The following is a 27,265-nucleotide window of genomic DNA, read 5'->3' as shown; positions in this document are numbered from 1 at the left end:
CCTGTCTCAAAAAACAAAAAACAAAAACAAACAAACAAACAAACAAAAAACCCAACAAACCATTGACCAGGAATCACTCTGCCCAAGTCTCTTGTATTTCAGATGGCAAAGTATAGAAGCAGAGCTATCATCTAAGGAATGACCCATGGCCAAACTAAGGGCACATATGCAGTGGCCAGCACAAACACACTGACAGCCTTGCAGGCAGGGGCTATGATGGAAGTGCCACCTTGAACACGCATAAAAACTCGGTGAGTCCAAGGACAGAGGAGCACTCTTTGTTCCTTCAAAGCAGCCTTGAGAGACAAAGGCAAACTGGGACCCTTGGTCTTGCATTCCTGAGACACTGGTAAAGAGGGGCTTGCTGTTGACCTAAGCAGGCCCGGAGGCAGTGCAGTTGGCAAATGGGCTCTGTCCTTCTGCTGTCCTGCCGAGTGAGGTCAACCCTGGGCCAGGGAACAGCCTTCCAGTGGTTAGACTACATATTACGGGTGTTCATGAAAGGCTGCTTTTAGAAAGGGTCACTGTTTTGTTTTGTTTTGTTTTAAAAGGTACTAGGATTGTACCCAGAGCCACTTCACCACTGAGCTAACTCCCCAGCACTTTTTATTTTTTATTTTGAGACACTGCAGTCACAGTGTCTGGTCCTGATCATCCTAGAGAGGGGAAGAGAATGCAAGTGGGTGAGTGACACTTGGCTGTGACTGCAGAAGCTGTATTGTCTGCTAGGACCAGACCTCTCCAACTTCAGTGGGGAGCTGAGCCCAGGATCCAGGTACCACCCACATCTCATTAGGGAAATAACACTTCTCACTAATGACCTACATCTTTTAAATGCTTCAGTGTGAGGGCAATGGTTAGGGAACATAGTCTTGCTAAATTGGTGAGACTGGCCTCAAACTTGCCATAATCCTACCTCGGTCGCAAGTAGCTGGGATTACAGTCATGTGCCACCATGCCCAGCTTGGACCGTTGTTCTGATCATTAACTTCTCAATGACTCCCCTTTGGTCCCAGGGAGGCCTTATGCCTATTCTGGGGGACACCTTCCAAGTAAATAATCCATACACACACCCCCAGTCTCAAGGTCTGTGGGGTAGGCCCCAGTTTGTTGCCTGTACCTCGGACTGTGGACCGAACCATCTCCTCCCTTTTTCTGTTTGTTTGTAGTCCTCTGACCCCAGGCTGGCTGGTGAGGTAGGCAGAGGGGAGGAGACTTCACACACACACACACACACACACACACACACACACACACAGGTCTCCTGTGTCCCCCAGTCTCAGAGGCTGGTCAATGATTGATTGACATTTTACAGGCCGTTGGTTTCAGACCCTAGCCTGGTAACCCTTAGAGGTCACCTGCAGAAACCAGAGCCCCTTGCTGCCTCTTTGGTGTCAGTGGCCACTTCCACTGCCTGCTGGCCTGGTACCTGTGCCTAGAGCTAAGCCTGGATTTGAGGTCCCCTGTCCCGCGGCCACCCCTCCCTCTGTAGCCCAGTCTCCCAGTCTCTCTGGGTTCTTCTCACACAACTCTGCAGTTCCAACAATCCCCCTTTTCTCCCCGAGGCTCCCCCCTCGGTCTTTGTCCCTCAGACATCCTCTTTCCTTGGCTCTCCTGCCAGGCCCGGCTGGACGGACCGTTGAGGAAAGAATCAAATCAGCAGCGCCCACCCTGCCCCCCTTCCTCTCCTCTTGTCAAACACCAGACAAGGTTTTTCCCTCTTCCTTCCCGGCTCTGAATGCACTCATTCTCTCTGGGAGGCCCGGCCCTCCCGAGCCTCCTCCCCAGCCTCCGCCCCGGGGCGTGAGTTCTGACCCCAGCCCCGCCCCCTCCTGCCCCGCCCCGGCGCTCCGCCCCGCCCTCCCGCAGCCCACTAGGATGGAGCCTTGTCCGCCAGCGCCGGTTCTTCCTGGGCTCTGGGATGCTGAGGGTGGACTCTCCTCGGCGTGGGTCAGGGAGTGAAGGGAGGGGGGAGGAGGGATGTTTTTCGATGGAGGGGCCCTGGTGGCTTTTGGAACGAGCCACCTCTTACTCTCTTACAAGGGCCTGGGGAAAGAGTGGGCTTGTGGTACCCCTGATTCTTGGCTCGAGAGGATAATGGTTGGAAGCCAAAGCTTCCGTGGCTCAGTTCCCAGCTCGGCTTGGAAAAAAGTTCCTTTACCTCTCGGAATCTCAGGGCTCCTCTTCTGCCAAGTGGGAAAGGATGATACCTGTCTCCTCTAGAACTTCAAAGATCCCGTGAAAAGAGGGATGTGGCTCCAGGACAGAGTGGCACAAAGTAGAGGCCAATAAGGACAGCATCCACAGCAGCTTTCCCAGCAGGATGAACCCTTCCCAATCAGAGGGCATGGGAGGGGTGGGGTCTGGGGGAGAAGAGACACCTCTAATTTTGACCTTAACCTCCTGATAGTTTCTCTAAGGTCATAGACACACTTGCCCAGGCACAAGCCCTCCAGTAAATCGCCAGGAATAGGGAACAAGGTCAGTGTATCCTCTCCCAGAAGGACTTAGAAGTTGCAGGTCCTGGGCTAGGACCTGGGCAGGATGATGGGGTGAGGGTGAGGGCTGGGTTTTGCTGGATGCTTAACTTCTGTTGGTCCTAAGATATCCTAGACAAATTGCTTAACCCCAATCCTGAACTACCCCAAGAGAGAATGGGGATATTGATGGCCATCCTGAGGGACCACCGTATGCAATATACAGCAGTATTTCTTGAATGTTCTTGACAATAATCAGGGAATAAATCCATTTTTAAACATCACACATACATATATTACAAAATTACACCTGACTCTTACCACAGATATGTTTGGATCTTTTCTATTCCATTCTTCTTCTTCTTCTTCTTCTTTTTTTTTTTTTTTCCTTTTCTTGTTTTTCTTTTTGCAATGTTGGAGACCAAATGCAGGGTCTTGCACATGCTAGACAAGTGATCTACCACTGACCTACAACCCTATATCCCATTCTGTTTCTTTAAAAAGAAGAAAAAAAAAGACTCAACTTATAATCTAAAATGGTAAACTTTGAGCCCTCATTTGCATATATGTGCCTAAATTTGTATTCCCTTTTCTTAAATAAAGTCCCTCAAATTCTATAAATTTCAGGCTCCACAAAACCTGGATCTACTCCAGTATTTAATTAAATATGGGATCATATACTGAGTAATTATTGTGTGCCAAGTTCTGCGCTGAGCATTTCGGCAGCATTGTCACCTTTAACCCCTAGCACAGTATGCCAGATCCTATTTTACAGATAAGCAAACTGAGATCCAGAGAAGCTCAATAACTTGCCCAGGTCACACAGCTGCCAAGTGATGTACTCAAGATTTGAATCCAGGTCATCAGGATACCGGAACCCCCATTCTCAACTCCCCTGCTGTGGAAGTGCCTGCATAGAACTGTGCTCAGCAAGGCCAGGTGGTGGTGCATGCCTGTAATCTCAGCGGCTGGGAAGGCTCCGGCAGGAGGATTGCGAGTTCAAAGCCAGACTCAGCAATTAGTGATGCCCTAAGCAACTCAGTGAGACCCTGTCTCTGAATAAAATACAAAAAGGCCTGGGGGTGTGGCTCAGTGATTAGGTGCCCCTGGGTTTAATCCTCAGAACTGTGCTCAACAATGAAACAAATTAAGAAACTCTAGTATCCTTTGTTGTCTTGCCCCCAATAGGTTCCTATTATCCCCTCTTGACCAGTGCAGGTGTGTTCTTGGCTATAGCATTCCAACTAGCATTGCCAGATTTAGCAAATAAAAATAAGGATGCCCAGTTAAATTTGAATTTCAGATAAACAATGAGTAATTTGTTAGTATAAATATGTCCCATGCAATATGTTGTTGGAATTTTCAACAAAATTATGCCTTCTTTCCATCCCCACCCTACCACCAAGTCTTAGGAAGAGGGTCAGGGATTCCAGGTGGAATTAACAAGCTAATAAAAGGCAAGGAACTGAGAAGAAATTTTGAATGAATTGGGTGTTTAATGTCCCCCAAAAGAAACAGGAACGATGTTCTTGGCAGGATGGAGACAGAAGTCCCTTCAATCTGACTGTCTCCTCCCAGATTTGTAGAACCCCTTTAGATCATGCTTTTTTGACTGGTGATACCCAAAAGATTCGAGAAGATATTTCAAGGAGTCCTGGAAGTCACAAGTTAGACACCACACATTCCCCTCCTTGACTGTCGATTTTACTTGAGAATGTAGCGGAGAAACCATCATTTGATATTAAAACAAATAGGCTTGTGATGGAGTAGGTTGCAAACTCCCCAGGAAAGTTTAAGATAAAAACTTGAGGTTTCAAAGGGTCAAGGATGGCAGCCTGGAGAATTTGAGCCAGACTCCCTGAGAGGAGGATCACCCTCGTCTGCTTTTAGGGTTTCTCCACGGAAATGGGTGAGAACGGCAGGCAACCCAGGCGACCGGGCGCTGGGAGGGACGCACCCAGGCCTGCGCCGAGAGCGAGAAAGTGAAGCTGGGAGTTGCCACTCCCAGACTTGTTGGAATGCAGTTGGAGGGGTGGGGGGGCGAGCCGGGAGCGCGCTGCTCCCAATCACGGGCGGCGGAGGAGGTGGAGGAGGAGGGCTGCTTGAGGAAGTACAGCATGAAGTTGTGGAGCTGAGATTCCCCTCCACCGGGACCCTAGAGCCGGAGAGCCCCGCGGGCAGCCGCGCGCCCCTGCCCAGGCCGCCTTTCCGGGCCGCGCGCCCGGCCCTTGTCCCCGCCGCGCCCCGCACGCGCAGCCCGGTGCAGCCCGAGCCATGGGGCCGGAGCCGCAGTGAGCACCATGGAGCTGGCGGCCTGGTGCCGCTGGGGGCTTCTCCTCGCCCTCTTGCCCCTCGGAGCCGCGGGCACCCAAGGTGGGTCCGGTGTGGTGAGGGGACGGAGCGGCGACCGGCCCTGCAGCCAGAGTCCCCGCGACAGCCGGGGCGGGCAGAGCCGCCCGGTGACTGTGCGACAGTCCGGGGACTCGGGGCCGCGGGGCCCACGGCCGAGAGGGGGCGGAGAAGGTGGGGCGGGGGGCGATCACGCTGAAGCGGCGCCGGACAGCCCATTGTAGGGGGCCGAGCTTTGGCGACTCGGAGAGGGCGCCAGGAACTTGTCAGGAAAGTTCTCTGAGATTGTTCAGAAAGTTTTCCTCCACAGGGTGTTTGCGTGGGGTGTGTGTGTGAGAAAGAGAGAGAGAGTGTGTGTGAGTGAGCGTGCGTGTGTTCCCCCTTCTGAGCCTCCCGACGCTTTCTCAAAACTTTTCCAGTTGGCAGCCTCGCCTCGGGACTGGACTGGGCTGGATTCCTCGGGGGTCCCCTCCGCCCTGCCCCTCCCCCTCCCCGCCCCCCTTCAGCAGATTGGGTTTAGTTACTCCAGCTTCAGGCCGGGTGGGGAGGAGGGGGGCAGTGGGGAAAGGAACCTGTCCTGCCGAGCGCGGAGGAGGGGTGGCCGGTAGGCTGCAGAGTAGCCTCATGCTGGGGTCTGGGTTGGGGGGAGGGGCAGGCATTTGTTTTGAACAACTCCCCACCCCCGCTCCTGTGCTGGGGATGGTACCCAGAGCCTCCAGCATGCTAGGCAAACGCTCTAGGGCCAGCTTAGGGACTGTGTGCTTTGGGACTTTTGGAGAGTGTGGGCCACGGAGGTTGGTGGTGGGTTTCCTGGTTTCTAGCTTAGTACAGAGGGAGAGTTCCAAGAAGGGGTGGTTGAGGGAAGGGAAGCTAAAAGAAATAAGGCCTGATGGGGGTGAAGAGAGGGCTGGGTTGTTCTGCAGCCTCTTCCTTCATGCTGCTTGTGTGTAGGGGGATGACCCCCACGGTGTATATCCTCACCCATCTGCCCATCTGTACCAGTAATGATAAAAGCTGACATACACTCTGGGCTGGGTCTACGCTGCCAGGCACCATGGTGTGTTGTGTGCATTCCCTCCTTTAATCCTGGGAACAACTTTAGAAGTCCTATTAGCATCCCATTTTTCAGGTGAAAACCTGGGCTGAGAGAGGTTAAGTAGCAACCAGTGGTGGTGCTGGGGGTGGGGAAGGGGAGGCTCAGATTGGACTCTGGGCAGTGTAACCACACATTCCAGATCACAATATTAATCCACCTGGAACAATGGGGGACACCACTCTCTGCATCACTGGTTTATGGGAAAGAAAAAAGATAGGGTGTTCTGGGAGCAGTGGGTGGTCTCCAAAGATCAGAGAATCTGGGGAGGGGGTGGGTATCTGGAGTGTGGTGTTGTCCCGGTGGCCCTGTCAGTGCGTCTCTGTACTATCTGTGGGTGCCCATGTGTGTGTCCCAGGCTGTGTGTCTACCCTGAGTTGTGTGGTCTGTATGTTTGTGTGTCTGGCTTTGTGTTGCCAAACAGTAGTCTCCCTGCTGACTTGGGGACACAAGCTGAACTCTGCCCTCTCCAGGAACTCCCTCAAGGTGTTGGGCCAGATCTGCTGTAAACAATGGGAGGTGGCCCTTGCCTCCTGCCTAGGAAGAAGGCTCCTCTCCAGGGAGCCCATCCTTCTCCTTTCTGTTTCCCAGGCGGCATCTTTACCTCTGACCTTCTGATGAGAAGGGTGAGGCCAGGCTGGGCTGTGCCCTCCTCACCTTGGCCTGGGAGTGGAGCTGGCAGGGAGTGGCCTGGTGCTGCAGAACTGGGATCTGAGGGGTGGGTTCTCTCCACTGGGGCCTCCTCCTGTCTTGCACCCCTCAACATGGGCACAGAGACACCTAGTATGATGTGCAGGTGGAGCATCCAGATTATATCCCAGGACTGGGGGCTAGGGCAGGGGTGTGGGAAAGGGGAAGGTCCAGAAGTTTGGGATTTTGCTGAGAGCCTTTCTTTGAGGTCAAAGTTTTAGAAATTGCAGCAAAAACACCCTTTTAATCTTGTAGAGCTCATTCATATCTTAATTCCAGTATGCTTCTTCTAACAGCCTCCTTCCTTCTTTTTATACATAGGAAAGTACTCATTTTTTGATATTCAAGAAAAATAATTGAAAAGAGAAGATAAAATATAAAAAAGATAAAATATATTGCATTCTGAAGTCAAACAGAAAGCACTTCTTATTTTGGTTTGGGATTACCCATACCCTGCTGAATGAACCTCTCTCACCTTAACTTTTAAAATATGTACAGTATGCTTCCCATATGCCAGATCTAATCCAGAGGTGGTTTCACTTGATCTCCACAACATACTGTGAAGTAGGTGCACAGATGAGAAAAGTGGAGTTCAGAGAAAAGAAGAGACTCATCAAAGGCTCCCCAGCTATCCAATAATGTTCTGGGGATTTTGGGACTCTAATGAGGAGGCATCAAGTGTTGGTTAAAGTCTTATTTCATTCAACGGGAATGACTTGAACCAAGTCTTGGGGTAGCCAGGTAGCACAGGGGAGAAGAGAGCTACCATGTTACTCAGAAGCACGGCCTTCCCACCCGCTTACCCAGACTGTAGAAGTTGGGCTGAGGGCCTGAGGAGTCTTCTTCCTTTCTGTCTGGCCCCTACCTGCTTTCCTCTTGGGTCCTCCCAGTATGGCCAGGGATGGAGGTCAGTAGAGGGCAGAGGCCAGGGGGACACACATGCCTGTGGGCCAGGGAGGAAGCTGGAGTGGAAGTATGAGGGGCCAGTTCGAGGCTGGACTGGGGATCTGTTATGGAGTCCAGGGTAGGTGTGCCTGCTCCAAGGCGATGGGAATGACCTGGGAAGAGATCCCCTCCCTGCCTCCACCTGTGGAAAACCCTTCTGGAGTGACACTTCCATGTTTTACTAGGTCACCCATTATCCCTAGCCCTGGAAGAGAGCCCAAGTAGGGGCAGGGGCTGTGTGCTCTCACGAGGAGCGGGAGAATTATTATAGCTCATGTTTGTGTTGCCCCAGTTCTGTTTACAAGGCCTTGTCATGTTTACAGACTGCTCTGGATTCATCCTCTCTTTTAATCTCATGGACCTTCTCTGAGGGAGTAAGAGTTGTTAGGGCCAAGTTTAGGTCCGTAAATATTCTCTGAGAGTCGACTAAATTGAGGCACTGCTGGGTGTAGAGATGACTGATTTGGCTTCTGCCCTGGAGGTCTAGGGATGTGCTCAAGGTCACACAGTAAGTGGCTGAGCAAGCGTTTTGCTCCAAAGACCCTGAGCCCAGGCCCTGGTCTGATACCAGGCTCAGTACTCCAGGTATATGTGACAGGTGAGTTCTGGAGATACTTAAGTGGGCTCTGGCCTTATGGGTTGGGGAGCAATGTGCTTTGGCAATGCCTGTGGTTTCCTGGTAGCGTCAATGGAGATGGAAGGACGCTGTTGCTTTTATGCTGTAAGCAAGAGAAGCAGCTGTGGCTGAAGGCCAGGGGAGGAGAATTCACTTGAGAACTCTTAGGGCTGGGGCCACCAAAGTCCAGCAGAAGGGACATGGACTGTAACCAGCTCAGGCAGAGGGATGGATACTGTGGCCTCAGATGGTCCCTTTTGGTTTGCCCACCTGGACCTATTCATTCATTCATTTATTTGGCAGCGCTCATTTATGGGCCCTGCCCTGGCTTTGGACTGGTCCTGCTTCAGTATTTGCCCCAGAAAGTTGGAGGATGGGGCTCCTGAGAGGCAGGTGCCCTAGGGACAAAGAGCACCCTGTCTGGATTTGGACCATCTGGCCCCCAAGAAAATCAATGAAGGCAGAATGGCCATGGGGATCTTGGTGAGGACTGGGGAGGGGCAGACTGGTCTGGGGGTGGGGAGTCAGGCAGAAGGTGTCCAGGAGGCCTTTTTGACCTCTCCTCTTCGGCTCAGTGTGGGGCTTGGTGGGCGTGTCAACCTCCAGCTCCCTCTGCATAGGTCTCAGGGTACCAATTTTACCACCTGTCTACCAATGCTTTTTAAGTCTTACTCAAATCAGCCACAAATCAGGTAAACAAAATCGCTAGTGAGGCGGGGCCCCCATTCTTCCTGACCTGCTGCCCAGCCCAGCCACCGTGCCCTGCTTTGTGTGTTGATTGGCAGCATTGGGAGAGTTGGTGTGTGTTTACGTTTGTGCGGGGAGTGGCATGTTATTTGTGTGTGCAGTTAGGCTTAATGGCAAGAACGTGGGATCTAAGTCAGACAGACCTGAGTTCGAAGCCAACCTCTGTCACTCACAAGCTTTATGACCTGACCTTGGGAGGATCTAATCCCTGTCCGCCTGTTTCCTTCTTTGCAAAATAGAGGTGGTAGCCCAAGTCTCTGGAGGATGAGGAGGCTCCACTGAGTTTCTACTGAACACACAGTAGGACCTCAGCTCCGTTGCTGGTGGTGGTTGTCACTGTTGTTTTCTGTTGCTTGGCTGCCACAGCTGGTGTCCCTTGGAGGCTGCAGAAGGCCTAAGGGGTGGACTGTCTCAGGGGGTGGGTCCCTGTCCCCAGCTTGGCCAGGGCCTGGGGTCTGGGCCTAGAGACAGCTGCGTCTGTAAAGCAGCTGAAGCTGCGAGGCCGGGGGAGGTCCTGGCAGCAGCGCGTTATTTTGGGCCTGGCCTGCCGCCCCCAGCTCCTGTTTCTCTTGGGAGTCTAGTTGGGGGAGGGCCTGAGAAAGAGGAGTGGGTGCAAGTGGGTGTGGCATGGAGTGGGGAGGCCTGACAGTCTCTCTCTTCATATGGGAGATGGACCCTGGAGCTCTATTTTGGGACCCTCCCCCTCCTTCCTCTTTGCCTCCTTTTCTATCTGCCCAGAGAAGTGCTAGTAGAGATCACTCTGGGTGTCACTGAGAGGCCACCAGCCTGTGGCCATTGGCAGGTGGGAAACCCAGGGACTTGCCCTCCAACCTCCCCTGCTCTCTGGAGGCAGGTGGAAATCTTTTCACCCCCTAGTATTTGACCTTAGGCTCCAAGTCCCTGGGAGAGCAGGTCCCCTGGCGTCAGCTCCCGTAGCTGGGTATTGTGCTGTCCTTTGAATCTGCACTAGTCCCTGGGAGGTAGAGCAGCAATTGCCAGGAATTCTGGGCATCAGGCACCTGTGGGCCTGTGTGTCCAAGGGTGCCCTCCCCCTCCCGCTCCCCAGCCTCCTGGGCAAGACGCACCAGGTGATTCATCTTCTCACCAGAGCAGAAAAACAAGTTGAACTGGGCACTTTAATCTCCCCCCTGCCGGCAGGCCTGGTCCTAACTGCTGCCCAGAGCCCCCTCCCAGGGTAGTTTACCCTTCCAGTACACCTGGGCTTAGTGGGTGCTTCTGATCTCAAGGACACCAGGCTGAGATGCAGGTGGGGAAGGTGTGGCAGTTCATCCTGATGCCCCTTGGCGGACGGTTGGTGCTGGGCAGGTACACAGAGCTGACGTAGTGCCCCGGTGGCAGGAGTTTCGTGGCGCAGATTGTGCCAACTGGTTCTGGAGCTTTGCCCCGAGGAGGTGGCAAGGGTGAGGGTGCTGGCGTCAGAAGCTGTAGAGCACGCTTCTCCCTGGCCCATGATCTGCAGCTGGGGTCTCTTAACTGGGCTCTGAAACTCCCTTCCTCTGCATGGGGGAATTCCAGAGGTCCTGCAGTGATGACCAGCCCCTGGGTGCCCCATGCTGCAGCTATGACTCCATTTACTCTCCTTTCCCACTTGATGGGTGCCACTGTGGGGGCCGGTATCCCTTGCCAGGAGGTGGGCACGTGGGTGTGTTGGGGCATGCCCTGAGTTGGCTTGGAGAGGCGCAGGGGGTATCCAGAGGGTCCGTGATTCATCGTCACTTCTTGGGGGATTTTTACCCCTTGGCCCTGGGTTGTGCCTTTGGGACAAAGGGAGGCTTTCTTTGCCAGCTGACACCCTGTATTGGCAGCAAGCCCTACAGGGCTGACACACTGGGGCCCCTCTGAATGCTCAGGGTGGCCCAGCCAGAAGGACCGTTGTCCCAAATTTCCCTGATCATCCCAAACACAAAAGCTTTCTTCTGCTGTTGATCCCGTAGGTGCAAGGACCTGGGAGGAGGGGGCGGCAACCATGCTTCCTGTCACAAATGGCATGACTCCCGGGAGTGGTATGGAGGAGGGGGCCAGCAGAGGTCACTGGGCAGTGTCCTGACCCATCTGCTCTCTTCCACCAGTGTGCACGGGCACAGACATGAAGCTGCGGCTCCCGGCCAGTCCAGAGACCCATCTGGACATGCTCCGCCACCTCTACCAGGGCTGTCAGGTGGTTCAGGGTAACTTGGAACTGACCTACCTGCCTGCTAATGCCAGCCTCTCCTTCCTGCAGGTGAGGCCCATGGGCAAGCTAGCCAGGCCACCTGGTGGGGCTGAGCCCTCTGCTTATTGGTGGGTGGTAGAAGAAGGAACTTTTTCCCTATATTTCTTCTCTTGTAGTTTCTCAACCAGAAAGTCCCTTCTGATGTCTAACCCCCATTCCTTCTGCAAAATTGGTTGACTCCCTCTGTAATGTGACTGGCCATGGACATCTCTGAGTGGGATGCATTTCTGTTTCTGCTAAATTTTGTGATATATCTCACCAGCATGATCAATTCCCCTCTCCTCTGTCCCTCTAACCATTGTTATCCCTCTCCCACCTAGAGTGGCAGAAAGGGTTGGTGGGAGATATGGGCTCCAGGTCCAGTTCTGCCACTGACCAGGGATGTGAGTGTGGTCTAGACTCCTTAACTTCACCAGGTCTCAGTTTCCCTATCTGTCTATTGGGACCAATAGGCGTCCTGGGGAACCCACTGTGAAGGTTACAGAGAAACGCCTGTGGAAAGGTTAGGAGCAGGAGAGAGACCAGCCTGCTGTGTCCTGGAGTGGGGCTGCATGTGCACTAGGTGGCAGATGTCATCTTACCTGGGTCTTCCCTTTTATAGAAGAAGATCCTGAGATGCAGATACTTGCTCGCAGCTTACAAAGCGCTCCCACCCCACCCCTCAGCCCCAGCATTATCTTTCTTGATCATCCAAGAATCTGGCGAGGCCAGGTGGGGAGCGGCCTCCATCTCTATTTCATGCCTGAGGGGGTAGGCCTGCTCAGTAGCTGGGGGCCTTGCCAAAGATCCCCAAGCAGCCCCAGGAGGCCCAGGGGGCCCAGGGGGGTGGTAGTGGTCCAGGGCCCAGACCCGCCTCAGCCCCCAGCCTGCCCTGTTCCCTCCCAGGACATCCAGGAGGTGCAGGGCTACATGCTCATCGCTCACAACCAAGTGAGGCGAGTCCCCCTGCAGAGGCTGCGGATTGTACGAGGCACCCAGCTCTTCGAGGACAGCTATGCCTTGGCTGTGCTAGACAATGGAGATCCTCGGGACAGTGCCACCCCTGCCCTGGGGGCTGCCCCGGCAGGGCTGCGGGAGCTGCAGCTTCGAAGCCTCACAGGTAGCCCTCAGCATCATTGAAGCCCTCCCCGGGTTATTGGGAGCTGAGCGGGCCGCTGCTAGCCGCGGAGGAGGTTGGTGCGAATTACAAGCAGTGTCCCCGCTTGGAAGACGGCAGGGTCTGGAAGGAGCCCTGTGAAGATCAGAAAGAGGGCTGCAGTGCGGTTAGTGGGAGAGCCTTGTCTAGAACCCGCCAGGCTCCGGTTGCATGCCCAGCACCTCACACACACAACAACAAACAGGTCTCCTTTCTTTCCACTAAGTCGCGGCCTGTGCCGGCATGCGCGATTTAATCATTAGAATGCAGCCTGGGTGTTTGCCCCCACTTGACTGAGTCCAAGTATGCAGTCAACCACTTATGGAATTCTAGGTGACGGCCCTGGAGGTGACAGTGTCCCAACCTCTGCATGCCAGGTGCTCTTCATGCAGGATACAGTAATCCTGTGAATCCTGCTACTAATCCAGCTGAGTTATTCTCATTTTACAGATGAGTAAACCGAGGCTTACAGAGGATATGTGACTTGCCCAGGTTATACAGCAAGTGACAGGTTAATCTGGGGTCCAGGCTTTAGAGCCTTTTATTTTTTGTGGTGCTGGAGATCAAACCCACGCTCTCGCACATGCCGAGTTGTTTTTCTACCACGGAGCTGCACCTCCAGCCCCAGTGACCCTTTTTTACCACCAAGCAGTGTGCAAGGGTGAGGGGAAAGAGAGGGAGAGCATCCATACCCATGGGAACACCTGGACCCCACCTGTCCGTTCACTCCTGCCTGGTCTCAGGTTGTTCCTGTGTGTGTGGCGGGCGGAGGTGGCGGGGCGGGTGGGTGTCGGCAGGGTTGAAAGATTTGAAAGATGTCTTTCTGCTTTCCGGGGAGCCAGGGACTTGTTTAGGAGGCCTGCTCCCTTCAGAAGGCAGGAGGCCCCAAGGGAGGACAGTGGACCCATGAGAATCGGATCCACTGATTACTGCCTACCCCGCAGAGATCCTGAAGGGAGGCGTCTTGATCCAGCGGAACCCCCAGCTCTGCTACCAGGACACGGTTTTGTGGAAGGACATCTTCCACAAGAACAACCAGCTGGCTCTTACTGTGATAGACACCAACCGCTCACGGGCCTGTAAGCCACGTCCCTCGTCCCTCCCTGCCTGTGTCTGTCCCTGCCTGTGGCCTCTTCTCTGACAGCCCACCCAACCCCAAACACCTGACCCACAGCTACACTCCTGCCACGACCTCCCACTTCCCCTTTCTCAGTCCCTCCTGCTGTTCCTGTGTCTCTTGTCTCTGTTTGTCCCTCTGCTTCCAGCTGCCGCTAGAGGCCTCTTCTTCTGGGCCTCCTGCTCTGTGCTGTGTGTCTGTAGGCGGCAGCCCACCCTCTCACTGCGCTCCATCTCCCGCCGCCTTCCCTGCTTCTCCCCTAGGCCCACCGTGTTCTCCAGCCTGTAGAGCCAACCACTGCTGGGGAGAAGGTTCCCAGGACTGTCAGAGCCGTGAGTCTCAGGGGGGTCCAGCATCTGGGGCGGGGTGCAAAAACGGGTGACGTGGGAGGGGTGGGATAACAGGTCTGGGGTGACTTCCCTGGAGCAGGAAGTCTCCCCAGAAGGGGATGCTGGTGAGGATGGGAGCCTGGGCCGTTGCATGGCCCTCAGCCTGTCTTTTGCTCAACAGTGACGCGCACCATTTGTGCCAGTGGCTGTGCCCGCTGCAAGGGCACGCTGCCCACTGACTGCTGCCACGAGCAGTGTGCCGCTGGCTGCACGGGCCCCAAGCATTCCGACTGTCTGGTATGTGCCTCTCTGCCCACTGGGCCTCCCCACCAAGGTGCAAGCGGGTAGACGCTTGGCCTGGTACGCCCTGTTGCCCCTGGGACACCAGGGGAAAACAGCTCGGTGACAACCAGCTGCTTGTCCCCATCAGGCTTGCCTCCACTTCAACCATAGTGGCATCTGTGAGCTGCACTGCCCAGCCCTGGTCACTTACAACACGGACACCTTCGAGTCCATGCCCAACCCTGAGGGCCGTTATACCTTCGGCGCCAGCTGTGTGACCACCTGCCCCTGTGAGTGCTGGGGAGAAAAGCATGGTTTTAATCCTTTGTCTGGAGGACGGTGTGTGTAAATGGCGGTGTGTTGTGATACCGTGTGCCCTTGGTTTGGAGGGCTGTTCACCGGGTTCTTTTAACAGCTAAGGAGGAGGTGGCAGTAAAGATAGGCAGCTGAGAGCCCAAACTGGGAGCCAGACTGCTGGGTTTTAATCTGGCCCTACCGCATACTAGGCATGTAGCCTGGCTGGGCCTCAGTTGCCTCATCTGTAAAATGGGGCAATAACAGTTCTAACCTCATAAGGGGATTATAAAGTTTGAATGAGTTACTATTTGTCAAGCTTTTAGAACACTGCCTAAAAGCTAATTTAAGCATTTCTAAAGAATAGTTTTTATTTTATGGTCTGCAGAGATCTGGGTTTTATTTAAAATGGCACCTCTATTCACTGATGGACATTTAGGGACTGGGCTTGGCCCTGGGGAATCTCTTTCCTCATCTTGTGGAGACTGTAGTGGTCCAGGCTGCACCTCCTTTTGGTGGGCGAGAGGACAAGGTACACAGACCTACTCCTGGCTCTTCCACTTACTAACATAATGACCTTGAATAATTTACATAACTCTGTGCTTTGGTTTCCTTTTTGGCAAAATGAAAATATAACAGAGCTGATCACACTCAGTTGTCGCAAGAGTTAATGAATGTCAAGTGCTCAGACACATAGTAAGGGCATTTAAGTGTTGGTTGATAGTACTCTTCTTGTACCTGGTCGTGGTGACACTGCTCATGAAGAGGTACAAAGGAGAAGGGCACGTGGATACACGTTTCTTATCTCTGCAGACAACTACCTCTCTACGGATGTGGGATCCTGCACCCTGGTCTGCCCTCTGCATAACCAAGAGGTGACAGCGGAGGACGGAACTCAGCGGTGTGAGAAATGCAGCAAGCCCTGTGCCCGAGGTACCCAAGCCCTGCTCCCAGGCCAGCTGCGTTTCCTGTCCCTGTGCATACCCAGCCTGGTTCAGCCTACTCTGTTCTACCATTCCTTGAACGCTTCTGGAACCTGGTCCTTTTCTCCCACTGTCTCTGCTCCTGTCCCTCCCCAGATCAGTCCCCCCAGTGTCCCTGTGTCTCCTGCCTGTGTGGGGAAAGGACCTGGGGCCCCGGTGTGGACTGCAGACAGGACCCTGGTGCTCCACATGGGGCTGACACAGCCCCTTCACCCCTGCCCCCTACTCCTGCAGTGTGCTATGGTCTGGGCGTGGAGCACCTGCGGGCGGCGAGGGCAGTGACCAGCGCCAATATCCAGGAGTTTGTTGGCTGCAAGAAGATCTTTGGGAGCCTGGCGTTTTTGCCAGAGAGCTTTGATGGGTAAGGGTGGGCACAATGGCCTGAGGCAGTGTCAGGGCAGATACCACGTTCCGAAGGCCTAGCGACAGCAGCAGCATCTCTGGGGGACAGAGGGAGACAGAAGTGGGAAGTCAGGAATGCAAACGGACAGGTGGAGGACCAGCAGGAGCCGGGAGGTAGAGGGGAATTTTTGCAAATGACATGTTATCCATGAACATGGTCTTGTATGGATATCAAGCCATCCAGATAAGTAAAAGTCCCTAAGTTTATAGCAGCTTTATTCATAAATAGCCTCAAATTGGAAATGATCCAAATGAGTATCAGTTGGTGAACGAATAAGCCAACGGTGATACATTCAGAGAGTGCAGTCCTCCACACAGCAAAAAGAAATGAACCGCCCGTACACACACTGGGAATGGACCTCAAAAACATTATGTTAAGCAGAAGAGGCCAGAATCATACAGGTTCCACACCGTGTGATTCTCTTTAATGAACAGATAAAACCACTCTTTGGTGAGTTGGGATGGCACATGCCTGTAATCCCAGCAGCTTGGGAGGCTGAGGAAGGAGGATCTCAAGTTCAAGGCCAGCCTCAGCAACTTGGCAAGACCCTAAGCAATTTAGCAAGACTGTCTCAAAAGAGGGCTAGGGATATGGCTCAGTGGTAAAGTGCCCTTTCAGTTCAATCCCCAGTACCTGGGGGAAAACAAAACACTGTTGTGGGAAGATCAATGGTTGCCCCAGGCAGAGGCCTGGAGAGGGACAATAAGGTATTTCTGAGGAGGTGGAAATGTACTGCGTTATTGATGGGTGGATACATGAGTGAATGCAATTGTCAACAGTCATCACACTGAACACTAAAAATCTGCATTTTACTGTATGTCAATTATGCTTTGACTAAAAATAATACTCAAAAAGAAGAAATTCCCTTCAACACTTCCTTCACTTTTATTCCCCAACCCAAAGGGAACCACTATCACTTGTGTACATTTGTAGACCTACATACAGAGAAGCAGTTTTCATGGTTGGGCTGGGAGGATGGATTATTTAAATGGAAGTGTGTTGTGAGTAACCATGTGCCCTTGCTTTGGAGAACTGCTTGGTTGGTGCTGTACTGCCTGACTCTTTTAACAACTGCAGAGCAGGTGGCAGGAAAGACAGGCAGCTGAGAGCCCAGACTTGGGAGGCTGACTGGTTTGAAACCAGGCTCTACCTGTTGCTCTGTCTCAGTTTCCTCATCTGTAAAATGGGGTCAACAATAGTCCTGATGTCATAAGGTGGTTATAAAGTCTGAGTTAAGGGTTGGGGATATAGCTCAGTTGGTAGAGTGCTTGCCTCACATGCACAAGGCCCTGGGTTCAATCCCCAGCACCACAAAAAATAAAGTCTGGGTTAAAATTGGTGATACCCAGAACAGAGCCTGCAGATGCTGAACACTGCTAGGTTCTCATTCTACAGTCTGTGTACATCAGGGTTTATTTAACAGCACCTCTCTTCATTGATGGACACTGAGGTCATTTTCAGTTTTTGCTCACTCAAACAGTTCTGCCTTGTAAATGCCTCTGGCAACAGAGGCCAGCGTCTCTGGGCCACATTCCTAGAAGTAAAGATTTCTAGATCAAAGGATACAAATATTGTTTTGATAGATGCTGCCAAACTAGGGCCTGAGCTTTGAAGCTCAGAATGGGAACATCTGGGTTCAGTGGTCAAAGGGGTTAAGTGAGGGCCTTATGGGGCAGTGGAGAGTGGGGTGGCAGGGCACTCTCTGTATGGGATCATGCCCTGGTCCTGCTTCCTGGTCCTGCTGATTCCTCCTGATCCTTCCAGGGATCCTGCCTCTAACACAGCCCCTCTACAGCCTGAGCAACTCAAAGTGTTTGAGACCCTGGAGGAGATCACAGGTGGGCTCCGGATGTCTGCATCCTGGTCTGCGGGGGCTGGAGGGGCTGTCACCCTGTTCCCACACCTCTGACCTCACGCTCTGCCTGCAGGTTACCTGTACATCTCAGCGTGGCCAGACAGCCTGCCTGATCTCAGTGTCTTCCAGAACCTGCGAGTCATCCGGGGTCGAGTTCTGCATGAGTGAGCACCGGGAAAGTGGGGAGGGCTCTCTGGGAGAAGCTCTGAGCATGGGTGGGTACCCCTGTTCCCCAGGGACCCTGCAGTAGCCTTTCCACAGGAGTTCGCAGGCTGTGCTGGGGACAGGAGGAAAGCAAGGGCAGCTCTTGCTGACCCGGAAGGGCTGGGGGTCAGTTGCCCCTGCGTCTGAGTGCCCCTCCTCCCACAGTGGCGCCTACTCATTGACCCTGCAAGGGCTGAACATCAGCTGGCTGGGACTGCGTTCGCTGAGGGAGCTGGGCAGCGGGCTGGCCCTCATTCACCGCAACAGCCGCCTCTGCTTCGTGCACACGGTGCCCTGGGACCAGCTCTTCCGGAACCCCCACCAGGCCCTGCTCCACAGTGGCAACCGGCTGGAGGATGAGTGTGGTGAGACTGGGAGCCCAGCACTGGGGGCCCCTGGCAGCAGCTTCCCGTCCCTGCACAGACTGCCAGGCCCTGGAGCCCCATTCTTGACTTGGCCCATAGCCCCTTCCCCTGGTTCATGTGGACCCAGTTTCCCCTAAGAGTTCCTCTGACCCCTTTCTCCTAACTGCAGCGGGTGAGGGACTGGCCTGCTACCCGCTGTGTGCCAATGGACACTGCTGGGGGCCAGGGCCCACCCAGTGTGTCAACTGCAGCCAGTTCCTTCGGGGCCAAGAGTGCGTGGAGGAATGCCGAGCGCTGCAGGGGTATGTGGGGCAGAGGAGCAGGGAGCTGGAGGGGTGCGCAGGTTCCGCTCAGGCCCCCTCACCACGCATCCCTTCTCCCAGGCTCCCCAGGGAGTATGTGAGTGACAGGCACTGTCTGCCATGCCACCCCGAGTGTCAGCCCCAGAACGGCTCCGTGACCTGCTTTGGATCGGTGAGGTGCTGGTGGGCTCAGAGCTGCGGGGAGGGGTACACAGAAGGGGGACCTGCAGGAACCTGGCAGATTGGTGAGGTGTCTGGAGAGACCTGAGTCCAGGTCTGTGCTCAGGACTCAGACCTGGATGGCAGGAGGGCAGCAGGAGGGCGGAAGGGCAGGGAAGCTGGAATGTGGGGACTGCCAGCCTGGGGCTGCCCCTTCAGACTGGGAGCCTAGGACCTTTCAGACTGTGACAAGGTCCCCAAGAGGCCTGTGTTCTTGGCTGTGACTGAGCTAAGGAGATCAGACCTGTGCACTCTGGCATCAGACTCTCTGGGTTCAAATCCAGGCCCTGCTTCCAACCTTGGTTTTCTCATTTATAAAGTGAATGTTGTAATGGTACCTACCTCGTGGGGGTGTGGTAAGAACAAAATTAAATAGGGTTTGGCACAGCACCTAGGCACTGGAGAGGCTTTCTATGTAACAGTGATTGGCGTTACTCACTGTTACGCTTTGAGTAATACATAGCCCTCTCTGGGCACCTTCAGTTTCTCCTCTGAAACCCCTGCTTGGGATCAAGCTTTGGAGGAGGGGTGCTGAGAGAAGGTCCACCAGATTGGGTGAAGAGTAGGAAGACAAATCCTGCTGAGTGACAAGGAGCGGGGCACAAAGGGGGCCTATGGGCCTGATCCTGCTGCCCACAAACCTTTTCTCCCCATCCAGAAGGCTGACCAGTGTGTGGCCTGTGCACACTACAAGGACCCTCCCTCCTGTGTGGCTCGCTGCCCCAGTGGTGTTAAAGCCGATGTCTCCTACATGCCCATCTGGAAGTTCCCGGATGAGGAGGGCATGTGCCAGCCCTGCCCGATCAACTGCACCCACTCGTGAGTCTGGGGGCCTCTTCTGCTGAAAGAAGGGCTTTCATCACAGGAGCCTCTCTGGAAAAGGGGGACAACTACCTTCACGTACTCAAAGACTTAATTTTTCATATCTTAATTTTTCATACAAAAGTAGCATGATAACAAAGTTTAAACCAACACTCGAACTATAAATGAAGGTTGCTAGGAGATCTATCCTTGGTTAATAATTTGGAGCCGAGCACAGTAGAGCACACCTGTAATCCCAGCAACTGAGGAGACTGAGGCAGGAGGATCGCAAGTTTGAGATTAGCCTCAGCAATTTAGCAAGGCTCTAAGCAACTTAGGGAGACCCTGTCTCAAAAGAAAAAATAAAAAGGGCTGGGGTGGGCTGGGGTTGTGGCTCAGTGGTAGAGCGCTTGCCTGGTACGTGTGAGGCATTGGGTTCGATCCTCAGCACCAGATGAAAATAAATGAGTAAGATAAAAGTATGGTGGGGCTGGGGTTGTGGCTCAGCAGTAGAGTGCTTGCCTAGCAGTGTGAGGCACTGGGTTTGATCCACATATGAGTAAATAAAATAAAGGTTAAAAAAAGAAGGGGCTGGGAATGTGGCTCAGTGGTTAAACACCCCTGGGTTCAGTCCCTGGTACCAGAATAATGATGATGATGATGATTATGGCGATTCAGAATACTTTTCCTCTATTTTTTTCCCCATGCTGGGGCTCAAACCCAGCATATGCATGCTACGCATATGTTCTACCTGTGAGCTACACTTCCAGCCTACTAATCTGTGTACATTCTAACGTGTTTCTTTTTCAAAATGGAATCATAGACCATACACATCATTTCCATTTTTTTTTTTTTAAACAGAATCTTGCAATGTCTTCCTATGTTCTAAATATGCACTTTCACTTGACTCCTCTAGCCAGCTCTCCTTCCTGCGGGGAACCACTGGATTAACTTCTGTGTGTATATCCTTCCAGACTTTTTACATTCTTACATATACATGTATTTCACTTATATTAGCTTGAATCATATAAAATTGTTCTTTGTGGGGCTAGGGTGTAGCTCAATCCCCAACACCAAAAAAAAAAAAAAAAAAAAAAAAGATTGCTGTTTGTGTCAGTCCAAAATGGTCAATTTCGTATAGTTCAACTTTTCTGTTTATCTTGTGTGCATTTCTTAATATGCTCTGCATATTATTCTGAACTTTGCTTTCTCTCTTTATTTCATGTATCCTTTCTTGTGAGTCCATATAGATTTATCTTATTTTTTAAAGCTACTCACTCTGTAGCATGGATATAATTTAACCCTGTCCTTATTTGAGGGCTATTGGGCTTACTTCTTCTTCTTTTTTTTTTTTAACAGTTTATTGCAATTCAGCTCCATGTGCAGAGGAACATCCTGCGCATGCCTCCTAGCACGCTGCCATTGGCATTTTTAGGGTGCATACTGACAGGTCGCACTGCTGATTGATTGCCTGGTGTTGGGGATTGAACCCAGGACCTTGCACAGGCTAAGCATGTGCTTTACCACTGAGCTACATTCTCAGTTCCATGTTGTTTCATAGGCATTTCCAGATTAGTGTCAGAAGTCATGCAGTTTACCTTGGGAGTCTTTCATGGAAGAAATAATTGAGCTTCCAGGCCCAATGCTTCTCTGGGTGCTCCCCACCCCTACCCACCACAGGGAGGTACAGGGGAGCCGGGGATGTGGGCTCCTGGTCTGGAGAAGGAATTACCTTGTGGGGTGACAGAAAAAACACTGGTGACGTTGAGCCCAGTTTCTGCCTTTGTCAAAATGGGGAGAATAACCCAGCCACACTCACCCAAGGAGGCTGGTTCCCTGAGTTGTTGATGGGACTCTCTTTCTCGCAGCTGCGTGGACCTGGATGACAAGGGCTGCCCAGCCGAGCAGAGAGCCAGGTGGGCCTAGGGCCTAAGAGGTACCCATGTTGCCCCCCGGGGGGGGTCACTGCTGTAGAGAGGGATTGCCTGACATGCGACCTTTCCCAGGGCATTCTTCCACTGTTGATCCTCCTTTCAATTCGCTTCAACAAGTGGATGGAGGACCTGTTCAGGATGCTGGGTGTGGGGGTTGCAGGGAAAGGGGGCTAATACACCCGGTATCTCCCACCCTGGAGTAGCTTGATATTTTGGGGGCCACAGGCCAAGTTCAACTCCCTGGAATTCAAGGTAGATTGAGGAGGAATTAGTGACTTCTTCACTGGGGGCAGTGAGAGGCTTCCAGAAGGAGATGGCATTTGAACCTGACCTTGAAAGAGGGGCAGGCATTTCCCTTGCATTCAGGTGGAAAGCATGGGGAAGAAGAGTCAGGGAAATCTTGGGTTGATCAAAGGTTCTGGTGTGGTGGTCACGTTAGGGCCAGATCTGGAGGGCAGGTGCCTTGACCACCAAGCCACAGAACTTGGTTGTCTGGGCAGTGGGGAGCTTTGGAAAGGAGAAAAACAGACTGAAATATGTCCTAGGCAATCATTTGTCCATGAAGCAAACATTGAGTCTTAAGAAATGACCCCGTGGAGAAATGGTGATCCTGGCAGTAGGAACAGCATGTGAAAGCCTGGGGGTGTGGAAAATGATGACCTGGGGTGAAAAAATTGGCTGTAACATTGGAATCGCTGGGCACACGTTCCTGGCCCCACCCCAGGCAGCAGTCAGAATCTCTGGGAGTAGGACTCCAGAACTGTGAATACTCCCCCTTGGTGAGGTTTTTGCCATGAAGTTTTAGAGCCCTGAGTTAGAGCCAAGGACAAGAGCACAGAGGGTAGGGAGACAGGGATGTCTGCAAGTGTTCACAGGAGTTTAGTCTTTATTATGAAGGCAATAAGGAGCCAAGGCAGATTATACACTAGGAAAGAAAGGGTCAGAGCCTGTGGGTCACCTTTCCAAGTGCCAGAGACCTTTATGTCTTTCCATGGGGTTCCTTCAAAGCCCTAGCCCCAGACTGTCCCCCAATCCCTGACCCTGGCTTCTGTCTCCAGCCCTGTGACATCCATCATTGCTGCTGTGGTGGGCATTCTGCTGTTTGTGGTCATGGGGCTGGTCTTTGGGATCCTAATCAAGCGAAGGCGACAGAAGATTCGGAAGTACACAATGCGGAGGCTGCTGCAGGAAACCGAGGTGAGGCAGGCCGAGGACCTCTCAGCCAGCCTGGGGTCTGCAGCCCAATCCCAGCACTGACCCACTGCCCCCTCACTCAGCTGGTAGAGCCACTGACGCCCAGCGGCGCGATGCCCAACCAGGCTCAGATGCGAATCCTGAAGGAGACAGAGCTAAGGAAGGTGAAAGTTCTTGGATCCGGAGCTTTTGGCACAGTCTACAAGGTCAGGGGCAGCCAGGTTCTGGGTGGGTGCCTGGGGACGGGGGGTGGTCAGGAGTTCTGATATGGAGTGGGGTGACAGCCAAGAGCATGGGCAGTGCTGTTTGGGAGGGGAAGTGGGCCAAGCTGGCGGGCAGGGAAGGTGTTCAGAGCACAGGGACTGACCTCTTGAGGCCAGCGGGAGCTGGCCCACAATCTTCACTCATACGCCCCTCTTTCTGCTCAGGGCATCTGGATTCCTGATGGGGAGAATGTGAAAATCCCTGTGGCCATCAAAGTGTTGAGGGAAAACACGTCCCCCAAAGCCAACAAGGAAATCTTGGATGTAAGCCCCTCGAGAATCTAATGAGGGACCTCCTGGCTGCAGGGCTAGGGGGCTGTTCTCTCTTCACTGGGGTTGAAGTTGGTGGAGCCTCTAAACCTTGACTAACCCGTCTGTAGAGCCCAGCTGTGGTGTGTGATGGACAGAGTCAGCTGGGGTGGGCGAGGGTCCCTAGCCACACCCTCACCCCTTGGGAGGGAAGGGTGGTAGCTGGGGGTTTTTGGTCTCCCATGTTCTCTTGGTGTGCCCCCGTCCCCAGGAAGCATATGTGATGGCTGGTGTGGGCTCCCCATATGTGTCCCGACTCCTGGGCATCTGCCTGACATCCACGGTGCAACTGGTGACACAGCTTATGCCCTATGGCTGCCTCCTGGACCACGTCCGAGAACACCGTGGCCGCCTGGGCTCCCAGGACCTGCTGAATTGGTGTGTGCAGATTGCTAAGGTATGCACTTGGGAGCCTGGCTCTGCCGGCCCCTTGGGGGCAAGCCCTTCTCGCCACACAGAGCTAGGATGGGATGTTTCCTGGCAGCATGGCCAGGGTGAGGCCTGACTCCAAGATCCACCCTGGTATCTCCCATTCCAGGGGATGAGCTACCTGGAGGATGTGCGGCTCGTGCACAGGGACCTAGCTGCCCGGAATGTGCTGGTCAAGAGTCCCAACCATGTGAAGATTACAGACTTCGGGCTGGCTCGGCTGCTGGACATTGATGAGACAGAGTACCATGCAGATGGCGGCAAGGTCAGAGGAGGGAGCAGAGCTAGACAGGGCAGAGTGGGATGCTGCCCCCCCAGAACTCTGAGAAGGGCTACCTCCCCACCACATCCAGTTGGAGGACTTCCTCCTCTGCTCTCCCAGGTGCCCATCAAGTGGATGGCGTTGGAGTCCATTCTTCGTCGGCGGTTCACCCATCAGAGTGATGTGTGGAGCTATGGTGTGTTATGGGGCCAGCAGCAGAGCAGGATGAGGAGCCATGGTGGGGTGGAGGAGGCTGGTGGAAGGATGAGAACACAGTTGGAGGAGGGAGGGAGGGAGAAGAGCTACCTGTGCCTTGCCCTGCAGGGTCTGTGCCCATCCAGGGGTTTGTGGAAAGACTGGGTAGATCCTGTCTGTTGACAGTATGTCTCCCTCTCCCTGCCATCACACCAGGCTCCTGGGCAGAGCCTCTGGTCCCCCTCCTCCTGATGCCCGTCTCTGTCCTAGGTGTTACTGTGTGGGAGCTGATGACTTTTGGGGCCAAACCCTACGATGGGATCCCAGCCCGGGAGATCCCTGACCTGCTGGAGAAGGGGGAGCGGCTGCCCCAGCCTCCCATCTGTACCATCGATGTCTACATGATCATGGTCAAATGTGTGTGGTGGGGCTGTGCTGGCTGCATGGAGGAAGGGTGGCAAGTGCTGGGTGGAGGGGCCCAACAAGGTACTTGGTGGGGACAAAAAGCAGAATGTGAATGGACCTAGGGGCCCTGGTATACTTGAAGGAGCCTCAAAACCATCTCATATCCTATTCACAGTGGAAGTCCCGAGGTGCTGTAGAGGAAGAACTAGCCAAAGACTTTCATGCAAAATTAAAAAGGAAGGAAACCAATAGAGATGCCCCAAGGTTCTAGTTCAAAACCCCAGAGTCCAGTTCTGCTTCTCTACCATGTGAGAGGCTTTGGGCCTCACTGGGAGTTGTCTAGGTCAGACAGGAGAGGGGGTGGGGGAGGAGAGGCAGCTAGCACCCAGGCTGCATGCTGAGCTCCCTCACACCCCAGGTTGGATGATAGACTCCGAATGTCGGCCAAGATTCCGGGAGTTGGTGGCTGAATTCTCCCGCATGGCCAGGGATCCCCAGCGCTTTGTAGTCATCCAGGTACTGGGTGTTCCTGCCTCTCACTACCTCTGACTAAGCGCACCCTCCTTCTCACAGAGGGTGGGAAAGGCAGAGGATGCCGGGGCGCCAGGCTTTCCTGGGAGGCCGTGCTCTGGGTTGGTGAGGAGCTGCCCCCCTCTCTCCTTCCTCCCTAGAATGAGGACTTGGGTCCAGCCAGCCCCTTGGACAGCACCTTCTACCGTTCACTGCTGGAGGATGACGACATGGGGGATTTGGTGGATGCTGAGGAGTATCTGGTACCCCAACAGGGCTTCTTCTGCCCAGACCCTGCCCCAGGTGCTGGGGGCACAGCCCACCGCAGGCACCGCAGCTCATCCACCAGGGTCAGTGCCTTTGGTCCCACTGGTGGTCGTTTGCTTACCTCCCCCACCCCAATGGACGAGGGTCCTTTTCTCTGATGTTTCCCAACCTTCACCTCTTCACTGTCCCTAGGGAAGATTCTTGCTGCATCCCATCCCATTCTTTCCACCGTGACTGTCATAGCCCAAAGGTGACCTCTGTTTTTCTCCTGTGATACTGTCACCTTCCATAGAGTCCCCCTCCTAGACCCAGAAGTGACCCCATCATAATTTTCTCTTTTGTCCCCAGAGTGGTGGTGGTGAGCTGACACTGGGGCTGGAGCCCTCTGAAGAAGAGCCCCCAAGGTCTCCTCTGGCCCCCTCAGAAGGGGCTGGCTCTGATGTGTTTGATGGTGACCTGGGAATAGGGGCAGCCAAGGGGCTGCAGAGCCTCCCCACACATGACCCCAACCCTCTACAGCGGTACAGTGAGGACCCCACAGTGCCCCTGCCCCCTGAGACTGATGGCTACGTTGCCCCCTTGACCTGCAGCCCCCAGCCCGGTATGGAATCCAAGCCCAAGCTGGGAGATGTGGAGGTGGGGGAGTCGGGGCTGGCTGTGGGGGCAGTAACAGGGGCTGGGACGCCTGGTTCTTTCTTTAACAAGTCCTCTTCTCTTGCCCTTTCAGAATATGTGAACCAGTCAGAGGTCCGGCCACAGCCACCTTCACCCTTGGAGGGTCCTCTGCCTACTGTCCGCCCTGCTGGTGCCACTCTGGAAAGACCCAAGACTCTCTCCCCTGGGAAGAATGGGGTTGTCAAAGACGTTTTTGCCTTTGGGGGTACTGTGGAGAACCCTGAGTACCTGGCACCCAGGGGAGGTGCTGCCCCTCAGCCCCACCCTCCTCCTGCCTTCAGCCCAGCCTTTGACAACCTCTATTACTGGGACCAGGACCCATCAGAGCGGGGCTCTCCACCCAACACCTTTGAAGGGACCCCAACAGCAGAGAACCCCGAGTACCTGGGCCTGGATGTGCCAGTGTGAGCCAGAGGCCAAGTCTGCTGAGGCCCTGCTGTGCTCTCAGGGAGTGGGAAGGCCTGACTTGTGGCCACGTCATCGTGAAACCCTCTGACCATGTCTAGGGGAAACTGCCATGCCAGGAATGTGTCCTAAGGAATCTTCCTTCCTGCTTGAATTCCCAGGCAGCTGAGAGGGACTCGGCCTGGTTGGACATGGAGGCAGCACTGGCGTGTCTGGGTGGATTTTGGAGCCCTGCCCCACTAGACTTTAGGGTCAAATGGATGCCAAGGCCACAGTCTCCTCACCTGAGGCTATGACCCAGCCTGGCCCTCTTCCAGATCCTTCCTACTGAAGAATCAAGAGCAAGAGAGAAGCTGGGTCTAGGAGGAAAGAGGCCCCAAGGGAGTTTCTGAGAACAAGACACTGGGAGCCTGTCCCTGAGACCAAGTGCCGCGCTCCAGAAGTAAGGGAGCTGTACTAGCATCCAGACCAATCCTTGTACAGAGTGCTTTTTTGTTTTGTTTTTACTTGTTTTTTTCTTGCCTCAGTACCAAGAATCCAATGCAGAGCCTAGCACATGCTAGGCAAGCCCTCTACCACTGAACTACACCCCAGCCCTTGTTTTTACTTGTTTTTTAAAGAAGAATTAAGGACCCAGAGGGAGAGTGGGTGTTGTGTGGAAAGGGGAGGGAGGTGTCCCTGGGGTTTGGGGAGAGATGTCTCTTCTCTACACCCATTTTCTCCATTTCATTTGCAAATAGATTTTGGAAAAGAGCTGAGCCCCAGCCTATATCTGGGGGTGAATCTATGCTAGATTCTACTGTTCACCTTATAGGTAAACACTTCCGGAGTGTTCACTTCACTTTCCAGAGTGAGTGGGAAGAATCTTCCCTGAGCTTGAATGGCTTGGGTTTGGGTTGGGGGTATTGGGAAGTTAGGAATCTGAACTGGGAGCCTTTTGACAACCAGATCATTCTTGCTTAAACAAATTAATTCCTA

At 53.6% G+C, this 27,265-nt stretch overlaps 1 protein-coding gene across 3 annotated transcripts; it reads left to right on the top strand.

Annotated features, from left to right (window-relative positions):
• The first annotated feature begins 4,527 nt into the window (after positions 1 to 4,527).
• On the top strand, positions 4,528 to 26,925 carry Erbb2 (erb-b2 receptor tyrosine kinase 2). Of its 3 annotated transcripts, none has more exons than XM_047544562.1 (27): positions 4,530 to 4,850; positions 11,005 to 11,159; positions 12,036 to 12,249; positions 13,230 to 13,364; positions 13,666 to 13,734; positions 13,913 to 14,028; positions 14,162 to 14,303; positions 15,121 to 15,240; positions 15,525 to 15,651; positions 17,458 to 17,531; positions 17,622 to 17,712; positions 17,918 to 18,117; positions 18,287 to 18,419; positions 18,501 to 18,591; positions 19,297 to 19,457; positions 21,308 to 21,355; positions 22,432 to 22,570; positions 22,651 to 22,773; positions 22,996 to 23,094; positions 23,351 to 23,536; positions 23,678 to 23,833; positions 23,951 to 24,026; positions 24,296 to 24,442; positions 24,849 to 24,946; positions 25,102 to 25,290; positions 25,556 to 25,808; positions 25,935 to 26,925. In XM_047544562.1, the coding sequence occupies exons 1-27, from the start codon at positions 4,778 to 4,780 to the stop codon at positions 26,288 to 26,290; spliced, it is 3,771 nt and encodes a 1,256-aa protein (XP_047400518.1). In that variant the 5' UTR covers positions 4,530 to 4,777; the 3' UTR covers positions 26,291 to 26,925. The 3 variants fall into 3 exon arrangements, with proteins under 3 accessions (XP_047400520.1, XP_047400518.1, XP_047400519.1); XM_047544563.1 differs by having other exon boundaries at positions 4,531 to 4,850; positions 11,008 to 11,159; XM_047544564.1 differs by lacking the exons at positions 21,308 to 21,355; positions 22,432 to 22,570; positions 22,651 to 22,773; ... (7 more) ...; positions 25,556 to 25,808; positions 25,935 to 26,925 and having other exon boundaries at positions 4,528 to 4,850; positions 19,297 to 19,461.
• The last annotated feature ends 340 nt before the right edge of the window (positions 26,926 to 27,265 follow it).

This window comes from Sciurus carolinensis, chromosome 3 (genome assembly GCF_902686445.1).
Source record: "Sciurus carolinensis chromosome 3, mSciCar1.2, whole genome shotgun sequence".
NCBI lineage: Eukaryota > Metazoa > Chordata > Mammalia > Rodentia > Sciuridae > Sciurus > Sciurus carolinensis.
The sequence above is the reverse complement of the archived record's forward strand: the minus strand, read 5'-3'. Positions and strand labels throughout refer to the sequence as shown.